General features: G+C 45.5%; 1 protein-coding gene across 3 annotated transcripts in view; it reads left to right on the top strand.

Annotated features, from left to right (window-relative positions):
* Window positions 1-16,339, top strand: part of SDK1 (sidekick cell adhesion molecule 1) — a 1,051,799-nt gene that overhangs the window by 904,047 nt on the left and 131,413 nt on the right. For all 3 annotated transcript variants that reach the window (XM_057487434.1, XM_036932860.2, XM_036932859.2), the window contains 3 exons: window positions 1,386-1,578; window positions 9,532-9,630; window positions 15,343-15,534. In XM_057487434.1, coding sequence (XP_057343417.1) covers window positions 1,386-1,578; window positions 9,532-9,630; window positions 15,343-15,534 — 484 coding nt within the window. The remainder of the gene's footprint in view (window positions 1-1,385; window positions 1,579-9,531; window positions 9,631-15,342; window positions 15,535-16,339) is intronic.

The raw sequence follows: 16,339 nt of genomic DNA, 5'->3' as shown, positions 1-16,339 counted from the left end.
TTCAGAAGAACACAGACTTAAAACAAAGGGCACTGGATGTAATTGAATGATACTTCCCTCAAGTAAGAATATTTATTCCTTGCCCCCTCTACTGTAAGGAGAGTTCTGTTTATAGAACTGAGACCAATTGATTGAGAGCACCTACCTGGACTGAATTAGAGGCACAGACAAATTCACCATCCAATTTCCCTTTGTCCTTAGCTACCAGAATGTTAACCTACATAGATGTATTTGGATACAGTGTCCAAAAGCATAGCTCATCTTACCTTTTAGATTAGCTTCCCATGGTTGGAGCCCATCTTCATCTTACCTACCACACATTCACTCATCTTCAGCAACGGCAGGTAAACTCAGGAATGATCTTTGCAGAGAAGGGATTCCACCCGGTCTGCTTGAATCCTTGGCAATTTCAGATTCAGAGAGTGTAATTTCCTTAGGTACATGAGTAGTTTTTTTCCATTTGGAGTCAACTTATTAAAACACCTTTTTTTTTTCTCAGTAGAAAAGCATATGTAGCTAGAATTTGTCCTGTCTTTTCTTTTTCCTCAGAGGTATCTCCAGTCAGAAGCTTTTTTGAAAGAAAATCATATTGATCAACCATGATGATTTTGCCCTCTTGACTCTCCTGTCAGGTCTAATTGGGAAGACTGGGGTTTCATTCAGTGGCTTGGTTGTTGGTTTGAGCTGTGTAAATATGCCTCTTTGTGTCCTGCAGCAGGCCAACTTTCAGACCTAATTAACCCTGGAAATTTTTGGTGTCAAATGAATTAAAAGTTACACTCATATATAGTTTTGCCCAAGCACTAAAAATATCCCTTGGAATATATATATATATATTTATATATATACTATATTTCTTTTAAATTGTAATCAATCTCCTAAAATCTTTTTCAGAAAACTGGTATAACATAAAGTATAAATAATTAAGATTGTTCTCATTGAATCAAGGACTTCTTTTAGAGTTAGAGTAGGTACCTATCTGGAAAAATGCTTGTATTTAGGTTTCATTGTACTCATTCACTTGAATGAAGATGGCGTCATCATCATCCTTATTGTTAAAAAACATACGTGATCTGTGTCATGTTTAAATGAAGAGATGGTAAAGGTTAAGGAGTGTGAATTTTTCCAATATGAGTTAAAGTAGGTATTTATATGCACATGTATAAAATATATAAATGTACACATTTGGTTTCAATAACCTATGAGATATCTTTTAAACTCAATATTTTAAAGTGAGATTATAAAATGTAGGCTTTATGGAATTTCTTAATTATGACTTTCCTTTCTTTGAAGACATATTAATTGCAAACTGAAATTCTGATACAGACTTGAGAGTGAAGAAATGCAATTAAAAAGGATCTCTTTTTCAACTTGTTCCATCCCAGCTTCTAGCGTGGCCTGCTGATGACCCTGAGGCTATCACTGTAGTCACCATTGCTCCAGATTTCCATGGAGTCCACCAAGGGTATATAGCTAACTTGAAGAAATTCACTGCTTACTTCACGTCAGTTCTGTGCTTCACCACTCCAGGGGATGGGCCTCCAAGTGCACCTCAGCTCATATGGACGCATGAAGACAGTGAGTACTAACTCTTACCACATGTCTTATCAGTAGCCATAAGTTAGTTGTCAAAGAGGTATGGACCACAGCCATGTCCAGCATTGGTTGAGGGCAGGGAAGGGTCATTAGGAAACTCTATATTCTCAAGAGTATCTGCAGTCAGTTTGCCCAAGGGAGATAAGGCACTGAAAGAATTAATAGTGCTTGGTAGAAGGTGGTCCATGAAAGATGGAAGGAAGCCTGGCTAGGAGAAGGAAACTCTGAGGGCAAGAGACACGGTCTAGTCCTGACTGAGTGGGCAGCCTTTGGTCTTGCTGGACTCCTCTTCACCCAAATTTCAACTTCTAATCCCCTTACCTATTTTCCTTAATGCTTCCCAACCTGTGCCTCGCCTCCCCCTCCGCAGGGCATTTTACCTGGCCCCTCTAAGCCTCTTGACTGTCCATTATCTCCTGGGCCCACTCAAACCCACCCCTTCTCTGCCCTCAGGCCAACTGATGCTTCTGGGACATACTGTCTAATGAAGTTGCCCTGAGAAAATGATCCCAAATGTGCACATGGATTTATATACACAGAGATTCACTGCAGTTATTTGTAATTGAAAGAAAGGAAAAGCATTCAGATGTTCCAAAGGGGAATAATTGGAAAAATTATGGGATATGGGATGACAGTATACTAAATATTTTGTCATTATTAAAAAAAAATTTTTGAAGGAAAATGGTCCTGACCTAATGTTAAATGAAAAAATAGTATACAGAGCTATATAAGATCCAAATTTTATAAAAATACCCTTGTATAAAACTATATAAGCTGAGGAAAGACCTTGAAGAAGATGTTATAATTTTGACAGTTATTATCTCTATATGGTGTGTTTAGGAACATGTTTTATATTTTAATTTGTATGTTGTTACATATTCTCATTTCTACAATGATTGTGTACTCTCTTTGTAATGAGAACCAAAGCTAGTACAAGTTTAAGAAGAAATCCTCTAGGGCTGCCATTTGTCTCTGCTCCTGCTTCCCCCAGTCCCATCTCAAGCGGACTCTGGCGTGGTCTGGCCTTCTGTACTGATCTCTGCTGGGTGCAGCAATCCACCACTCTTCTTCACCCTGCCCCCTGGGACTCAGCTTCACTGTCCTCTCAGCAGATGACATTTACAGAGGTCAAGGTCACCCAGGGCCTCCTCACTTTCCCTTCCATCTCAGAGTCCCACTCTGTTCTCACCCTTGCTCCTCTTCCCTCCTGTCTCAAGGATGAAGACTCTGGCCTTTTCTCAGCCCACAAATATGCCCAGATCTTCCTCACCAAGAAGTGGCAACTCTTTGCCTGTGCTGCTTCATTGAGTTGCCCAGTTAGCTCATTTCCTTTCAGTATAAATCATTACTTTTACCTCCTAGCCTCTTACATCTCCATAATCCTTAGCAGCCTGGCATTCATTCTCCCACTCTACTGTAAACCTCTTGCCACTGACTTCTATGTAAAATTAGTGACACATGGATTTCTGACTCTCTGAGACCACTGACCTTCCCCATAAAAAGGTAAAATAAAAGATAACCCCATAAAAAGGTAAAATAAAAGATAACCCCATAAAAAGGTAAAATAAAAGATAACTGATCCTAGAAGTTCCTCTAATAATCTGCCTTTGATTTGATGTCTGCTTTTTGCTTAATTGAAATTTTTATTAAGATAGTTACAGATTCACATGCAGTTGTAAGAATAATCCTTCAATTCCATGTATACTTTACCCGGTTTCCCCCAGTGGTAACATTTGCAAAGTATAGTATAATATCACAACCCAGATAATTATTGATGCAACCCACTGATCTGAATTTTCTACTTTATATTTTTCTCCTGTGTGTGTATATATAGTTTTCTACAATTTATCACATGCACATGAGTAGATTTTTGTTTCTACCACAACAATCAAGATACTGAATCATTCTAACACCCAAAGCCATACCCACCCCTTCCTTTTATTCCTTTCTAATCTATATACATTTTATTTCTTTTTCTTGCCCTATTTCTGTGTCTAGAATTTCTAGTACTGTGTTGAATAAGTGTGGTGACAACAGACATTCTTGCCTTGTTCTTGATGTTAAAGGGAAAGCATTTAATCTTTCACTGTTAAGTATGAATTTTTTACAGCTGTTTTTTTTAATCAAGTTGAGGTAATTCCTTCTGTTAGTAACTTGCTGAGTTTTTGTTATAAATAAATGTTGGGTTTTTTTCATACTTTTACTGAATCAACTGATATGATCATATGATTTTTCTTTTAGCTTGTTGATTGGTATGGTAGATTGATTTTCAAATGTTAAACTAGCCTTACATACTTGGAATAAATCCCACTTGGTGATAGTGTATAATCATTTTTTATGTTGTTGGATTCAGTTTGCTAATACTTTTTGGAGGATTTTTTTGCATCTAACATCATTAACATATTGGTCTTTTTCTGTATTTACTGTCTTTATCTGATTTTGATATCAGGATAACACTGGCCTCACAAAATAAGTTTGGAAGTGTTCCCTTCTCTACTTTCTGAAATAGATTGTGTAAAACTGTTATTAATTCTTCTTTAAATATTGGTAGAATTTTCCAGTGAAATCATCTGTGCCTGGAAATTTCCTTTTGGGGAGATCTTTAATTATAAATTTAATTTCTTTGATAGTTATAGTACTATTCAGTTGTGTATTTCATCTTGGTTGAGTTTGGTAGTTTATGGTTTTTAAAGAATTGATCCTCTAAGTTGTTCAATTTGTGAGTGTAAAATTGTTGGTAGTACTCTGTATCTTTTTAACAGCTGCAGGATATGTGGTCATGTTTCCTATTTCATGCTTGATATTGGTGATCTCTTTTTTATTATTGTTTTTGCCATTCTTTCTAGAGATTTATCAATTTTATTGAGGTTTTTGAAGAACCATGCTCTTGTTTCATTGATATTCCTCTATTTTTTTTTCCTATTTTCAATTTCATTGCTTTATGCTTTTTTTATTTCTTTCTTCCCACTCACTTTGGAATTATTTTGGCCTTCTTTTTTTAAATTTCTTGAGGTCTGTGCTTATTGATTTAAGGCCTGTCTTCATTTCTATTACAAGCATTTGTTCTATAAATTTTCCTTTCCACATTGCTTTGGCTGCATTCCACATATTTTGATATGTTGTGCTTCATTTTCATTCAGTTCTATGTATTTTTATTTCTTTTGAGATTTCTTCTTTGACCCATGATTATTTATTAGTAGTGTGCTGTGTGATTTCCACGTGTATGCAGACTTCCCTGTTGTCTTTCTGCTGTTGATTTCTTGCTTGATTTCATTATTGATAGACAACATACATTATATGATTTAAATTGTCTTAAATTTATTAAAATTAGTTTTATTGTCCAGAATATGATTAATCTTGGTGAATGTTTCATGAGTACTTGAAAAAATAATGTGTATTTTGCTGTGGAATCTGCTTTTCAGTCAAATTCTATATACCCCTCCTCAGAGTTTAGGATTAAAGAAAGAAGTTGACCAGGTTTCACCTTTTCCTTTAAAAAAAGAAATTATTCTTATCTCATCAAATCTTATGCCTGTTGTGCCTGTTGTGATTATAGTTGATTGATTTATCCATCTATCCAACATATAAACATATATATACTTCCATTCAGATGTTTGTAGCATGCCTGTTCTGTAAGAGGTAGCCAGCTGGGTGTTGAAGGGGTTGCAAAGATAAGCACAGGCTCCACCTTTGGAGCTCATCGCTCAATCAAATATAAAGTGGACATGACTGAGTTTGGTGCCCCTGAGGAAGGCCCAAGACCTGGCTGTGCAGCCCAGTGAAATGGGACAGAAAATACCTGCTGGAGTCAGGTCAGTCTTGTAGAGGGGACAGTTGCGCTCAATCTTAATAGATGAGCATTCATGCAGAAAATGGATAAGGACATTCCAGGAAGAAGAAATAGAATTCAAAAAGGAAAAAGAGTATAAGAGTTTGAGAACATATGAGGTGTTCTGCATGGTTATACTACAGTATATTGAGGTGGGGCCTAAGCCTAGAAGACTAAATTGGGAGCTGAACTCCAGAAGTTTCAATTGCTAAGTCAAGGCACTCAGACAATGATATTCCAAGCATTGGGGAACCACAGAACTATTTCAGGAAGGGGTGTTATTTGAGTAGATCTGTGATTTCAGAAGTTCTGTTTGAGGGTTTTGTGATGGATGGCCTAGAATCAAAGATGAAGGAAACTGGGAAGAAGGCAAGGAATTATGAAAGCCTACATCCAGGTAGTGGAGGTAGCAATAAGGGGAGAGTCTAGGGACACGTCACAGAGCATCTGTGGGCTAACGGGGTTAGGTGGTGGGTAGAGGTGACAACATAACCAAAAGGTGGAATACAGGTCTAGGGTCAGTCTGGGTGTAGTTGGGACACACTCAGTGTGCAGGCCCTATGGGACATCTAGGTGGATGTGACGGATGGATGATAGAGAGTCAGAAGAACTAGATTGGGAATCCTAACAATTTGTGATTGTGATCTAATTTTCCAAGAAAAGTTTAGGAAGGATAATTGAACATGTGGTCTAACCACAAATGGAAATACTGAAAATCAGTTCTAGCTCAGAGCACCTGAGCTATAAAGTCCTTAGAAATTAAAGCCACTTAAGTGGATGAAGCTCTTTGGGGATGAGGTGACAAATTGTATGGGGGATTAAGAGAGGGGAGAAACTCACTGGGCTGTGACACAGTCATGGGTGAGGAGGCTGGTTTTGGGGGCAATTTAGTCCCTTGGGTAAGAGTACAGGGTGGGGTGAGCAGAAGGCCCATGCTGGATCTCTGGAAGAGGAAAGGACATCTTGCAGAAATGAAGGAAACCCTCTCCTCTCATCTGTAGGAGAACACAACTAACCCCTTTAACCCCTTTATGTTGGTAGATGAGGTGGGAGGGAGATTCCTGTAACTGACAGGTGATAGTGGGCAGCAAATTCTAGGAGCATCTGTCAAGCATCCCCTCAGCGCTCTTCATTATTTGGGTGTTTTCCTGTATTTCATTTACTGAAAGAAGAGGCAAGGACAGTGCCTCATCCCGACCACAGCCAGGTCCAGCTGGATACCAGATTCACTTTCCAGGGGGTGTTTATAAATGAAACATGGCAAAAGAGGAGAACTTCCAGAAAAGAAAGAAGACTCCTGGCTGAATTCTTTACTAAATAAACCCCATTGTTGTCTGTTAAACAGACAAAAACCCTGGAGAACATCCCATAAAGCTCTGTAGCCAGGAAACAGACCATTGGATGCAGTCAGACCCATCACTGGTACGTAAGAAGACAGGTTGGGAAGTGAGAGAACTGGAAGCAATATCATCTGCTGTGAATGTCTGACTGGATAAGACGTCCAGCAGGCAGGGAACCTGCTCATCCTGTTTAAAAGGACAGGGTGTCCTTGTCAATGTGCACTGCATCAGGAAAGGGTTAACGGCAGGCTTGCCTGTGCAGCCTCCACATGCATGCCGTAGCTGCTGGTGCTCTAGTTGGCTCTGCATCCAGAAGGCCTTCTTGTCCAGAGCGCCACCAGAACAAGGACTTGGGGCCCAAGGAGGAATGGTAGGCACAGAAAAAAAGAAACAATATAAATTTTAAGCCTAGACATTGCCAGCTGGTTCTGGCAGAACCAGAAGACAGCATATTTGGGTGGGAATCCAGGAAGCAGAAACACTGAGAATATAGAAGGGACAAAAAAGCTTCTTGCTGCTCTATTGATTGAAAAAAGAACAAGTTGGTTCAAAAATCCTTCAGAATGTTTTTCTGGAAACTCAAAATTGGAAGATGAGACAGTCTTGACAGCCATTCCATTTTACAGTCTTCCACACTCAAAGAGTGACATTTGTCAGAGTGTTTGAGCTGACCCATAAAAAGTCTTTTGAAAGTTTCACCCAGATGAGTGTATTTGCTGAAACTGTTACCAATTTTTAAAAATTACAAGTTGTGTTAGGAAACTTGGTCCAGGTACCAGTTGAGCACAGATACTGAGTTAACTTTAAAGGTCTGCCTCTGTGCAAGCAAGGCCAGCAGTGCTAGAGCCAGGAGGGGTGCATCCAACGGGTTCCCTGAACCCCACTCTCTGGCAGAACACCAACACTTGTGCCTTACTTCAGGCTTAAAATATTGCACGTTGTAATCAGCCAACAGACCTCGGTGTTATTATCCAGAGGTCCGCTGGGGCACCTATGGCACAGAGCTCCAGAGCCCGGCGCTCCCCACCTGCAGGGAGCACGTAGACCTGTGTGGAAAGAACTCCATCGTTGTCCCCTCACCAATCTCCTTCTCCTTCTGCTTTGTTTCTGATTCTGCCTCCGAGCGTCCCTTTCTTCTGGCCCGACTTTGCCCCTGCATCTCTCCTGCATTGGGCACTGAGAGGAGGGGAAGGGGCACAGTGCAGAGAGGAGACAGAGTGAACCTGGGCAAAGCCATGTCTGCTGTGACCACCATGGATGATGCCAGGCCCAGCAAAGAGGGTGCTCCCTCCACCCTTCCCCTGCCCCATGCCCCAGTCCCTCCTAAACCCCAGCCACCTGGACAGCATTCTGTTTCCATCTGCTGCCCAGCCCATGCAGAGCTGGGAAGGAGGCAGCCACCTGTGAGAACATCAGTCTTGGCTCAGTTGCCTCTGGGCTGTGAGGCATCCTCTTCCTGCTCCCTGTCACCACACGGGGAGGCCAGCCCGGTGGGACCTGTTGTCAGAGCAGTAAGGGCTCTAAACCCCGGGGAGTTGCAGCCTGAGGTGGGAGTCAGAGCCCCCTGGACGCTCCTGTGGTCCCACCCACGGGTGATTTAGTCTTGGCCCTGCTGTCCCTCTAGGGTGAACAGGAGATCGCCTGCCAGACCCAGCAATGTGCCAGGTGGCTGTGTGTCCTGGAACAGCTGCCTCCTGATCTGGGCCTGGCATGGAATTCTGCAAATGGGAAGGGGAAGCAGGCAGGAGATTGCTAACGTCCCTCTGATTCTGAGAACTCGTGATCTTGGATCTATATACCTCCTCTGCTTAATACTTCGGCTTCTCAGGCCTTCTCCCTCAGGTGCTTGTCAAAGTGGCAATGAGCTCATCATGAAACAACTTCACACTCTGATGGCAGGATCGCCAGCAATGACAGCAATAATAATAATAATGTAGCTAATGGTGGTTTTGTGGTGCCAGGGACCTGCTCACTGCTTTCGTGTTCTAGTAAATTTTTATTCTCAGAATTATTTTGCAGAGTGAGTTATTTTTATTTTACTGTTTTGCAGATGAGCATACTAAGGCTTAGTTTAAATAATTGCATGGCCAGCGAGCAGAAGAACCAGGTTTCAAACCCTGCTGATGCCAGCATTAAACCACAGCTCTGTTCCTCTGCACTCATGGGTCAGGAGAAGGGCTCTGGTGCAAAGGAATTCCTGGGAAAGATCGTGTTTTTGCTGCAAATTTCCTAAGTCACGGCCCTGCTCCTGTGCAATCCCTCGGGAGAGTAGGTCCAGGTGTGGAGCCTGGAACTCTGAGGGAGTCAGTGGGCATCGCCCTGGGGCCATGTGTGAGCCGGCCCTGCCCTGTGCCGAGGCTCCCCTGCCCTGGCTTTACAGGTCCTGCTGGCCCCGCACAAGCCCCTCGGCTGCAAAGGTGTGTGGGGGACACTGGGTGCAAGGGCCTGCTTTTCAGGATCCCAACAGCCTGGTTGTTCCAGTTAGACTATATCAGCAGGGAGAACGAGTCGGGTATGAACCTGCTGACTCCAGTCTCTCCAGTTCTCGGCATGGCTGGGGTGAAGCTGAGTAAAAGAGTTTATGTGACTGTAGCCAGGACATCTTTAATGCCTCGAATTCCCTCATCCGTTCTGACCGTTCGGACATTTCCTATGGGTCCGGCCCTGACTCACCACTTCCCTTCGTAGTTAGAACTTTCCACACAAATCTGATCAAAAGAGAATGGACCTACTCTGTTAACAGATGACTTTGTTTTTCATTTCTAGAACCAGGAGCTGTGGGTCATCTGAGTTTCACAGAGATTCTGGACACGTCTCTCAAGGTCAGCTGGCAGGAGCCCCTGGAGAAAAATGGCATCATTACAGGTTCGTTCTTCTCTCTTCCCAAAGAGAAAATACCTGCTTGCCCCACCACAGAGATGGGTACAGCAACCAACAAGACTGTGGCCTCCGCAGGGAACTGGTGCACTGCTGGTCCCGGAGCAGAGGCAGAGGGCTCGGTCGCCAGGGTCAGGGCCGGCCACCGAGGGCCCAGCCCCCTTGAGGGTTCTTCCCCGCCAGGGCTCTAGCCTCGTGTTGGGAGATTCAGTCTCCTTGTGTTATCTTAACACCCTTACAGCTGTTTTGGGGTGTGGTTGCTCACTGGCACTGCTGCCTTCGCCCTGGAGCAGCACAGGAAGGCAGATATGAGAAGTGTGACATCCCACAGGTGAGGAAACTGAGGCTCAGAGAGGTGGGATGACCTGTCCTCACCCAGCGCACATGTGCTGAGTGCCTGCTGTGCATAGGCACTTTGCCGAAGCACTGCCCCCCGGGCAGGGACCAGACACTCAGACCAGCATCTTGCCCTGGTCCGCAGCCATGAGGGCAAGGCCAGGACCGGGTCTGGGTCTCCGTGCCCCCCCTGCAGTGCCTTGAGGAGAACACAGGACGAGGAGAGGCAGGCGAGGCTGGGACAGCTTCCCTGGGCACATCCTAGGGCCCAACATGCAAAGGGGCAAAGCTTGCCATGGCCTCTGGGCCTCTGGGTAGCAGCTCACCTTTCATAGAGTCTTCACTGATTTTATTTTACAGAAGAGGTTTCTCAGAAACCATTCAGGTTGAGCTTAATTTAAATGTGTTTGGAAAAAAAATTCTAGGTTTGATAAAACTAGCACTAGCTCTGGCTTCAGGTGAAGCTGCGGGGGATGGTGACCCCCGATTTACGTGAAAGCACTTCGGTTCCCTGGCTTCCCTCCGGTAGACACATCAACACTATGGATCACCACACAGGTGCATCTTGTTACCCCTGTCTGAGGCCTGGGCAGCCGGGTCCCCGTGGCCAGCACGTGACCATGTTCTCTCCTCCACATTGGCAGTGTCTGGGCAGAGTTCCCACCACACTCCTGACCCCCACCCAGAGCTTCCCTGTCCCTGTGGGGTCACAGAGGCTCACTGTGCAGCCCCCTGTGCATAACACAGAGGTGCCCAACAGCTGTTTATGGAGAGTGGGCACAAACAACTTAGAGCTTATGTGCTAGTAACTTGATGGCCATTTGAAAAAATAATGCTCATTAATAGAAAGAAAAAACAGTTGTGTTCCCTTCTCAAAGAAATGGGGTGTGTGCTCCTCGTGCTCCTGATGGCATCTGGCACAGCTGGCACTGCCTGGCTGCTCAAACTTGGAATCAGGGCAGACCCACCACCTTAATTTCCTGTTCCACGTTGGCTTCCATATAGTACTTATTTCCTTATCACAGCAGCTACTGAAAACTCAGCTTTGCAAAGACAGGATGCACCCAAATGCTTGTGGCTGTGATACTGAAGTGGGGAATGACTCAAGCTAGAGGCTCACACAGCATCCCACAGACACAGGCAAGAGGCGCCCAGCATCCTTGTCCCCTGAGCCATGTAGGGCTCTTGGGGTGCCAGTGCACAGCCTGGGGTATGCTCCCAATAGACCTCCTCTTTTCCCAGGATGCCCTCTGGGGCCAACTCCTCCTACTTCTTCTCCACAAAATGCTGTCTAGCCAGCTATGCTAGGCCAGAACCCCTTTCTAGAATGGCACACTCAGACCACATCACTGAGGGCACCTTTGCCATGGTACCACCTCTACCCCTAACTTCTAAAGAAAGCAAGTTTATGAATCTGGTTCTCCCTCATGAAACTGATGTTTTGAAATACCCATTTTAAATAATGTAACTCCAGGAATGGGGAAAAGTCATTATCAAAATTTGGATGTAAATCCCCAATCTGTTGTTTGCTCTGCAGTCTTCCTACATAGGACTACAAGTGCTGAATGTAAAATAAAAAGAACCCCTATTGCCTGGAGTGGCCAGAATTCAACAAAGTGAGGGTGGCGAGGAGGGATGTTAAGGACAGCAAGACCCAGTTGAGTTTACACTGAGGGAGCCACACAAAGAGAGTAAAAAACAAACAGAAACACCGCAGCTTAGCAGGAGTCTGCCATCGAGAAGAGGCTTTCCAGCTCACACCCCCAGGACCAATTCTGCAGCCTGAATTAGAGCTGAACTTACCACTGGTTTTAGGAGCAGGGCTGCCTGGGTGAGGGGCGGCCCTTCGCAGCTGCCCACCCAGCCGCTTGCATTCACAGTCCTCTGAGTTTCAGGGATCCTGCTGGATGGAAGGACTTCCCTTCCTAGAGATGCACACAGCTGCCCTGGCCCTGTCCTTTGTGAACACATGGCACACTTCATTCTTGCTTTAAATCTTCAAGGAAACCCCTGGGTGTGATCACTGAATGGAGCCAGCATTTCATGGCTAAGTGGTGGTTGCCAATACTTCCAATTTATGATCATCTGTTCTCACCAGCTAATAGGGCTTAATGAACTCATTTTCGTATTTTATTTAAACAAATACCTGTAGTTACAAGCAACAGCGTATTGTTAATCGTGGAACTTGGCATTGGAAGCTATCTTTTCAGAGCCAGAGTCAGCGGGACCTGCAGCCCTGACCTGGGCTGTAGTCTCCCTGTACTGGTGCAGCACCAAGAGTCCAGATGGGAGCCAGGCAGACATTGCTTTTCCCTCTCAGTGGCCACATTGTCCCCATCTCACTCAGGCTGGCCAATGTTGTTGCCTGTCCCACCCACCCTATAAAATGTACCTGGAGTTCCAGAAGCTGCTGTGGACGCCCAGCAATCTGGAAAGGACCATGGAGGAGAAGGGCCTACCTAGAGGGGGTATTTCCTTGGCCTTGGTGACATCCCTGCAGTCATCAGCCAGTGACCCCTGCCTTCAGTGAGGCTCTCCCTGGCACTGGATGCTCTGCCCCCACAGACAGGTCAGCACGCCCGGATCAGCTTGGTTTCCAGTACGGCATGCCGGCTGCGTCACAGAGGTCTACACCATGCTGGGGGTAGAGCTTTTACCAAGTGCAGCAAAAGAAAAATGCATGTGGGCAGCCTGGCCTCCAAAAGCCACTTTCAGTAAACATCAGTGTGGCACCAGGGCTGTCCTTCCAAAGCCTCCCTCTTACTGCTACTGCTGGTAAAGGCAGCTGCCAGGCCGACAACAGCATAAGAGCTTGGTCCTCTGCATGGGGCCACTCTGTGGTCCAGACCCCCATAGGGAGCCACCCTTTATCAGCATGATGCACACCTCCAGCCCCAGATTCTATTCTGGACAGAATGAGAGGGAAGCGCCCAGCAGGACAGCATTGCACTGCCCAGCAAATTGCCTATTGCACTCTGTTGTAAATTTCAGCATCTTCCACTCTCCCTCTGTAAACTCTGATTTATGAGGGCCAGGATGCAGACAGACAGTTTGTGATTGGGTATGCTGCTTTCTTGTAGAGAATTTATTTCAGATCAACAGAAAATTATTTCTGAAGCTCCTCCGGTCGTTAGTCTCAGTTAGGCAGCCATTTGGGGCAGGTAGGACGCCAACTGGAAGCGCCCGGCTCCTGGCTTATGGCAGCTCTCTCCTCCCGCACACTGGAGCCAGATAAAACATTTGCAGTCCAGCACTACCATACATGTCCCCAGAAGCTGTGCACAGATCGGAGGGCCTCTCTCTCAGCACACGCCCACGGCTCTGTCCATCTGTGCGGCCAGCGCCATGTGCCATCTCTGATTGCTTTTTTTGCTTCTGTTACTTGTGCCTTTCCTGAGTAGGAGAATGTCTTCAGTTATCACTTGATTTTGTTTGTAGCATACCAAATTATCAGTTTTGATGCTAATAGGCCGTAGCAATGCTGACCCACTCACTACAAATGCTAGAATTACTACATTCGGACTCCAGGTTGCCATGAGCCAGATGCAGTATTTTAGAAAATGTTGATGAAGAGCAGCTTTTAAATGAATAAAATTGTCCTGCTGACAAGGTTGTAATATTAAACAAAGCCTTCTCTTCCTATACATTCAGGGAAGACCCTGGGTATCAAACTGTCTAGAGACTTATCAGGCATAACCCACCAAGGTCAGAAGCCTGGGCAAGCCCTGGGAACCCTGCCAGTTTCCAGCTAGTTCATGATGCTCCCTGCAACCTGGTTTTCTCCTTCGTAAAAGGGGGGTAATGCTGGCTCCAACATCAAAGGCTTATTGGGGATTGAATAAACTAATGTCTGTGACGTACTCAGGATCCTCCAGGAAGGCTGTGAATACTCTCTAGCTCATTGCCCAGAAGGTTTTTTTCTCATCGTACATTTAGTTCCAAAATTCTGATTAGCAAAAAAGATAGAACTGACTAGCACATCATTATTTTAGTTCTGAGAAGGAGTCGGGGGACAAGGGAGGAGGGAGATTCCAGGGCCCAGGGGTAGCAGTGGGAGAAGGGCATCTTAAGAGAAGTCAGCCAGCAGCTACCTGCCCTGTGGGCAGGTCAAAGAGGCAAGGCTGAGAACCCACAGGCCAAGATGGGCCCAGTGGTCCACACAGGCCTGGGGCAGAGACCCAGAGTGGGTATGGGGTTCCTGACGTGCTCTGAGTCACCAGTGATGGGGCCCCTGCTTGCCTTTACTGCCCAGCTGTCCCATCCGCACCTCCCCAGCACGGGAGCCCACTTGCCAGTGACAAGCCGCTGGGCTCGATGAGGTGGTGGGACCACAGACAGGCAGGGCTTCTGACATTAATTTTCTCTTTCAAAATATTGAAGTCCCAAGATGTTTTCCAATAAACTCTTGCTTACCTGCAAGTACAGTTTCTAACTATATTTACTGCTTTCATCAGAATGAGAAGCAAATTTAAAGCTCCACCTAGTGCCTCTATGTCCTTAGTTTATTGACTGGAAAAAAGGCAGAGCAAACATTTTCACAGTTTCCCTTGCCTTTGGGCCCAGGAGCTCTTTTCGTCGCCTGCTCCCTCTTTAGGAGATGCTCTTAAGCACTCTCCGACCACGTGACTCCACTCCAAGGAGGTGATGCAGGAGCTGGCTGGGTCTTTGGGGTCTGAGTCCAAAATCACAATGGAAGCCAGGGGTGAACAAATTGTGATCATGAGAACCCAATGAAATGAACGCAGCACAGGAGAAAATCAGATTCCACCAGGGAAACAGGAGGTTCAGAAGGCAGGATGCAAAACTGGAAGCAAAACCGGCACATGCTGATAAAGAAAAACTCTAAGGCAAAGCGCTTGGCACAATGGAAGAGCATCTATCAGTCATTTCATAAGGGAAAATGTAACAGGGTTTCCCACAAATTAGGTGCAACCCAGGAGCAAGCTACTGATTTAGAATACTGTATAATGAAAATATCAGCTTATAAAAATGGAAATACTGATGAAATGCATCCATAATTTGATACAAGAAGGTTAAACTGAGCACAGCAGGCTGGCAATCTCAGCCCTCAGTCCCCACATCAGGCCCCGAGGTTCCCAAATGCCCAGCAGGCCTGATCCTCCTGCCTCTCACTATCTCAGGGAAGCCAGGCCTCTGCAGATGGAAGGGGTGCAACAGAGACTGCTCTGGGCACGGGGAGGGAGCTGGATCCTCAGCGTGCTTTCAGCCGGGCAGCTAAGTCTCATCAGACTTGGCAGATGTGGCTGAGCTTCCCTTTGTCTCAGATCTGCGAAGATGACAGCCCCCAGCCTCTACCTTGGCTGTCAGGAGCCCCTGAACTGACTCTGTGCTGTCGCCTTCTAGGCTACCTGGTTTCCTGGGAGGTATACGGCAAGAATGACTCCCGGCTCACGCACACTCTAAATAGCACAACGCACGAATACACAATCAAAGGATTGTCATCTCTCACCACGTACACCATTGACGTGGCTGCTGTCACTGCAGTGGGGGCGGGCCTGGTGACATCGTCCACCATTTCTTCTGGAGTGCCCCCAGGTCAGTAAAATCGTGCTGCGGTTTCCTGCTACTGCGTTTTCCTTAAAGATAGCTGCTGCTCAGAGCTCACTAGCATGGTTGTGCAGAGTCCTGAGAGGCTCTGAAAGAGGGTGTCAGCTTCCTGCTATGATGGTTGGGTGGTACATGGATGGTGGCCTAACGTCAGCCCATCTTCTAGTGTCTTCTGATCGTGGCTTGCCCCCTCTTCTGTCAGGGTGTGGATCTGTGCGAGGGTGGGGAGGGCAGGAGGAGAGGCTCGAGTCCATAGAGGCTGCACTGCTGCTGAGGCCCTGCCCTCCCGGGACCCAAGCCAGCGGGCACGCAGGAGGAAAACACAGGCTCTAACTGAGAGCGAGAGACAGGAACATCCATACTAAAGATGAGAATAGGAAGCACAAACTATTCACTCAATAGAATAGTGAGAATTAATTTGGGTTTGAGATAAGAAAAAATGTAGGAGAGGGTGGGAAGGAAAGATGTAGAGCGAGAGAGCCCGGGGAACATGTGGAGTGCTCATGTGAAGGCACCTTGGTGGCTGGACCAGCTCTCAGGTTTGGGCTGTATCCACACTCCTGTCCTTTCTCAGTTTCAGATTCTGTTCCTAAATGGTCAGCACATGCATTTCAGCTTTGTAAAATTGCACTCAATCTTTTCTCTAAAATTAAAAAATTTTTAATTTAAGTATTTTTCCAAGGAATTTACAAATATATGTGAGTGTGAGAAAATGCCCTGGGGCTATCAGTAAAGCTGTTAGTCTCTTGCTATTTAAAAGATGTCAATTTGCTTCATTTGGTCTTTGAGAGGA

The sequence above is a fragment of the Manis pentadactyla genome, chromosome 10 (assembly GCF_030020395.1).
Source record: "Manis pentadactyla isolate mManPen7 chromosome 10, mManPen7.hap1, whole genome shotgun sequence".
Taxonomy (NCBI): Eukaryota; Metazoa; Chordata; class Mammalia; order Pholidota; family Manidae; genus Manis; species Manis pentadactyla.
Note: the sequence above shows the minus strand (reverse complement) of the source record. Positions and strands in the feature narration are given on the sequence as shown.